The sequence below is a fragment of the Acyrthosiphon pisum genome, chromosome A2, assembly GCF_005508785.2.
Source record: "Acyrthosiphon pisum isolate AL4f chromosome A2, pea_aphid_22Mar2018_4r6ur, whole genome shotgun sequence".
In the NCBI taxonomy this organism is placed as follows: Eukaryota; Metazoa; Arthropoda; class Insecta; order Hemiptera; family Aphididae; genus Acyrthosiphon; species Acyrthosiphon pisum.
In genome coordinates, this window is record NC_042495.1 from 100,745,808 (window position 1) to 100,752,011 (window position 6,204).

At 31.5% G+C, this 6,204-nt stretch overlaps 1 protein-coding gene across 4 annotated transcripts in view; it reads left to right on the forward strand.

The window, feature by feature from the left end:
* LOC100168229 overlaps positions 1 to 6,204 on the forward strand; it is a 396,335-nt gene that overhangs the window by 21,208 nt on the left and 368,923 nt on the right. For 3 of the 4 annotated variants that reach the window (XM_029489231.1, XM_029489229.1, XM_029489232.1), the window contains 6 exons: positions 1 to 28; positions 710 to 889; positions 1,004 to 1,255; positions 2,521 to 2,634; positions 2,779 to 2,853; positions 3,085 to 3,231. In XM_029489231.1, the coding sequence (XP_029345091.1) occupies positions 1 to 28; positions 710 to 889; positions 1,004 to 1,255; positions 2,521 to 2,634; positions 2,779 to 2,853; positions 3,085 to 3,231 (796 nt within the window). The remainder of the gene's footprint in view (positions 29 to 709; positions 890 to 1,003; positions 1,256 to 2,520; positions 2,635 to 2,778; positions 2,854 to 3,084; positions 3,232 to 6,204) is intronic. The other variant, XM_029489230.1, reaches the window with a different exon arrangement.

Here is a 6,204-nt window from a genome sequence, read left to right on the forward strand (position 1 = left end):
TTCGTCAGCCATATTACGTCAAGGTCAGGTAAGATTTTTAACTACAATTTCATATAATATATTATATTATATTGTTCTCATTATGTAGTATTCATTTTGGTCTCCATAGTAAAAGAGTCATATAAATTTATATTATTGAAATGGTGTACTTGGCATTTTTAATGAAAATCATTCATTAAATATAGGTACATTCAGTACCAATTCATATAAAATGCCTAGTTATTTATATGAATTGGCATATTTATATCGGAAGAGCAGTATGAACCGGAAAATATAAATAAATGTTTAGTAGTAACTTTTCGTTACGCCCGCCGTTCTCGACTTAAATAATATTATATAAATTAACTTACGTAATTCTTCGAATCCACATACATAATATAATATATTTTACCCACTTTGTTCGTTTGCAACATTTCGTACCAGTTCCTGGACGTTCGTGATTTTATCAGTTAGAGTTTGGGATTCAGAACTCAAAAAATATAAAATTTTAGTTTCGGTTTTCAAAATGATGAACATGTTTTTTATGGACAATGGACTATATTAATGGTATCTATAATATATTAGCTACGTAAGCGCGAGAAGGCCTAATGCTTATGTTAAGGTCTTTAGCTACAGAAATTGAAGATTTTATAATTTTTTAACTCTTGTATACAAAAGAGTTTGCACATTTTTATGCATTCCAAACCACCGTCACCTTTACTTCAAATAGTCTTCTCAGGTTACGACGACCATATCGGCAACGATGACGACGAACACTTCAGCAACGACTACGATGGACAATTCGGCAATGATGACTACGACGAACACAATAACTACCGCGACCAATAATTATACAGATGACCCGCCGAAGCTGTCAACGTGCAACATAGACAAATCGTTAACTAATCTGGTAAAAAGTACTAACGTATTATATTATAATATTTAGTATTGGTGTGTGGCTATAATATTATTCATCTATATGGTATTTAGATATTGTTTTTCAATTTTTTTGTCCTAAATGTAGACATCTTCTAAAGACATTCCGGATGCGGCGATTCGTACTAACGCTGTCGAAGACCAGTATCCTCAGCCACGAGCGACGACGACGACTAAACCTTTCTTTAACACGTATATTCCGGGGAATAAGAACACATCGGAAATCGGCGGTCAGTTGTCGTCTTCTGCATCAGAAAATATCCAAAATAAGCAATATACCTCTGAACCAAAACCGGTACTACCACCGAATCAGGATAAGATGCCCCCTCAACAGTTGAACGTAAATTCACTTTTGGATATCATTCTCGACATTTCAATATAATAATGACTAGTATATCAATAACTAGGTATATAAATTATAGAAAGAGCACTATGAACTGGGAAATATAAATAAATGTTTAGTAGTAATTTTTCGTTACGCCCACCGTTATTGACTTAAATAATATTTTATAAATTAACTTACGTAATTCTTCGAATCCACATAAGTATATATATTTTACCCACTTTGTTCGCTTGCAAAATTTCGTTCCAGTCCCTGGACTTTCATGATTTTATCAGTTGGAGTTTGGGGTTCGGTACTCGAAAATATAAAATTTTATTTTCGGTTTTCAAAATGATGAAATTTCGGTTTCGGTTAATACTGCAGGATTTTAATTCTTTCTATTTTCTTTTTTATAATTATTTTTTAAATTATATATAAAACAATGACTATTCTACTAAGAACCTTTATTAATTAATGGCTATTTGTTAATGATAATTCAATGAATAGAAAAATATATAAAATATAGTTATAGCATATGTCGTATATATAACTATGTATACTATAGCGGTTCCCGCGCTCTGCCCGGCTTTGTCTGTTCCAAAGATTTATTTTTTTATAAATATATTTGTAAACAAATGTTTATGCTATATTTAAAGTAATTATAATAGGTACCTATTACTCTATTTGGAATGAGATTTTACCCGGCGGCCAAGTTGCGCGCATGAGCGTGGCTTTGCTCCATGGCATAGCCCAATGCATCTACGTAGTGGGGATGCTGTCTGACCGCTGCCTGACAAAAACTGGTCGCCGCCTGGGTACAATCTTATTCCGAATAGAGTATAGGTAGTAATTTAATAATATGTCATCTATAAATACGCCAATCATTTAATTATTCGAAAAAATAAATCTTTTTTCTTGAGCTGAAACTTTAGATTTTGTTTTTCCATAAAAAAAACCATAATCAAAATTATGCAGATAGCTGGTAGGTGGCACTACGTGGGCCTGGTGAAAATATTCATGAGGGGGCTTAGGGGGCTATCGTTTCAACGGCCCCCTATTTTGTTTTTAGGATAGAGCTTTAATTTTTTCTGCAAAATTGTTTGTTTTGGTCTAAAATTTTGAAATAGTCCTGGGGCCTGGTGCTGGATGATGCGCTGACTAAAACGAGTTTTAGTCGCCACCGGGTGGCGTTCTCTCCTTGGACAGATTAATAAGAAAGAACGAGATTAATAAGAATAATGTATATGGATTATAAATTTTTACCGTATATGGTTTTTATACAGGATCAATGTCGAAAGAGACCATCGATCGCCGTGACAATTAAGTTATCGGACGATTCGCACAACGTTGCCACCACGAAGATCGGAATTCCAGAACGGAATTCTAGCATAACTTTCGTGAGTCTCGTTCGAATAAGTAATACCAGCTACCTACATAATATTATATCGTACATTTTTTGTATTCTGCGGTCGCGCATCATTTCTTCACTTATGTACACACACAGATTTTTTTTAAATATATCTTTGGCATGTGTGTTATAGTCTGATAGCAGTTCGTCACTATGGAAACGCCAAAGAATTTCATCGAACTCATCATCGTCCAAACAGGAATATGACGTAAGTCTCGAGTGTACAACACCTGCATTCTTCATGGTTTTATGATTTAATACTTTATTGTTTATTAAATGCAGTATTTAACATTACTTTTTCTAAAGTTAACATTCCGTTTTAGATTCTGAGTGAAACGATGATGTATGAATTGATTTTACAATGATACTATTTTAACAAATTTTTAAGATTATGATTAATTCCTAACCACCGTCATCTTTTTTCAAATTGTATAATCAGGTGACGTCGTCCATATCGGCAACGATGACGACGAACACTTCAGCAACGACCACGAAGACGAACACAATAACTACCGCGACCGATAATTATACAGATGAACCGCCGAAGCCGTCAACGAGCAACTTAGACAAATCGTTAATTAATCTGGTAAAATGTATTAATATATAATATTATAATATATAGTATTGGTTATATTTAATATAAATTCTTGTGGCTATTATTAATATTATTCTGACATCTAGATGATATTTAAATATTGTTTTTTAATATTTTTTCCTAAATGTAGACATCGTCTAAAGACATCCCAGATGCGGCGATTCGTACTAACGCTGTATTTGAATTCACCTATATATTTCACCCACTTTGTTCGCTTGCAACATTTCTTACCAGGGACTGGAACGTTGATGTTTTTTTAATTTATTAATAAATATTAAAAGCAATAAAATTATCATGGTAAACGGTCACTTTGTACCAGGCACGTATCTGGGACATCATCTTTGGGGGGGGGGGGGGTTCATTTTTTTAAGAATACCTAGTCCAAATCCTCCATAATACATTTAAGCCGGTGTGGTCATACATTAAAAATAATTTGCTGTGCCTAATACATTTATTAAACAACTGTCATTTAAGAGGACGTCGTACCCGCATGTGTCGGTGCGACGTCCTCTTAAATAGGTAATAAATTATCATTTAATAATTTATAATAATATATAAATAATATGTCATAATGAATTTATAACATATGTTATTTTCTACAATAAGAGATCGGTATGTTTCTTTTTCATTTTAGCAAACCGTTGAATAATGTCTTGATTGGAAACTTCTATTTCTCTATGAATGTTTAATAAAGCTAATCCACATGAGCGATTTTGTCGCATTTTTGAACGCAACGAAGTTTTCAATCTACAGAATATGCAAGCATGTAGCAAAAATTTTAATCATACAAGCAGATTTATTTCATAAAAATGTATTATTATTAAACAATTATTAATTATCCATTAGACATTAATTTAATTAAGTAATATTGTTCTTATCTTCTGAATTAGTTTTGTTCTGTAACCATTGTGTAAGCATAGTTTTTTGTCCACTGAATTTTCTTTTGTTCATTATAAGATAATAATGATATTAAATTATGACAAAATTATCGACAAATTTTTATATACCTGCTATAATATTTGTCAAATGTAATCTCAAGACGTAAAGTACTAAATTTTAATAATTTCTGAATTCTCATTTCTCAGTTCGGTTTACGTTGGTCACACGTCGATACGTCGTTGCTTACCTATGATCTGAAGTCTGAACCTAGGAAACGACTAAACGAAACCCGTAAACCAATATGATGTTAGATCCTTCTTTACCCATATTCGAAAAACGTTTATCTTTTCGTTAAAGAATGTCATGGATAATATTTGAACGATCATTATCACGATTTAACTGATACTATCTTAATAATTCTTAAATATTAAATTAGTAATATTATTATACAAATTTATTTAAAAAAAATAGTAGATCATATAATTCTTTTATAATCTTATAATTTATAAGATACCTACATACTAAGAATTAAGATGGACTGTATAAGGTCCTATCGCTCCTACCACCCCCCCCCCCCCCCAAATACGTGCCAGGTTTGTACGGTCCATTGTTTAAAATGCATAAATCCGGACACTTTGTAGTGTCGGTTAAAAAGGTAGATTGCAGAACGCGGACACTTTGTACGGTAGGGTAAAAATGTTCATGGCAGAACGCGGACACTTTGTTCGGTCCGGTAAAACTTTAGATTATAGCATGACAAATTATATTGGTAAATATCACAGTTATACTAGTTTTGCGCAGTAGATACGCATCTTCTTCACCTCCGGCCTATATCGTAGTTATCCACTTCTCATTGGTTGATTTTGTTCTATATGTTATATATGTATGTATATGATTGACAAATGACAGCCAATAAGAAGTGGAGAACTACGATATAGGCGAAGTAAAGTGCGGAGGATGCGTACCAAAATGTTGTGATGATACCTATCTAATTTGTCATGGATTACAGAATGCGGGCACTTTGTACTATTATATTATACATAAAGTACCTATACATTGTAAATAATATATGTAATATTATATTCTATTTGTCATTTTGGGCGCTGAACGTTTGGTCACATTGACCCAAAAGCCAACACGTTTGGGTACAAATAGACACAACGTTTGGACACAAAATAAAAGGTATTTTATAATTTTACCTGGTAAATCAAAGAACGTTTGGGCAAAGGTAGGCAAGTAAATGAAAATAATTAACTTAAGTTAAGTTAAGTTAAGAGGACACAAGATCGATAAGTTAAAAGTTAACAAATAACAAATTATAAATTTAACTCGATAAGTTGAAAGTTAATATAGAAAAAAATATCAGCTTAACTCAGTTTAAAAAAGTTAAGTAATCTATTTTTTTTTTTTAATTAGTAATAGTATGTAAATCACATAAAGAGTGAATGTGTCTTTCTAATTTCTAATCTATTAGTTATAAAAACCAATTTTATTGAACTTTTATCAAGATGTACACTGTATACCCTTTTACTTTTACTTGACTATTATTTACTTATTCAAACTATACTCATCTCAAATTAATAATTTAACAAATATATTTTTAGATTCTGAGTGGAACGATGAATGTATTGATTTTACAATGATGTGTGTTTTTTTTTTAATTTTTTTTAAAATTTTTTTTTGTGTCTGTCATCACGTTTTAGGACAGTAAAAGTGCTTGGATTTTCTTCAAAAGTATTTTTTCTGATAGGAAAGTGAATCTAGTTGGTACTTTGGGGGGTCAAAAGTAAAATTTTTCCAATAGTTTTCAAAAGCGCCGTGAAAAACAAAAGAAAAATTAAGGAAAAACGGGAATTTTTACGCAAAATCTGTTTTCGAGAAAATCGATTTTGGTTTTTGGTGTAACTTTAAAAAAAATGACCGTAGATATATGAAATTTTGACTGAATGTTTATCTTAGCATTTTCTATACACCATAACATTTTCAAAATATTTTGATTTATTTTGAGCTCTTTATGGACATTTTCATTTTCCATTTTTTTTTAGTTTTTTTTCTAAAAATATCAATAAAATTTTATTTGTTGGA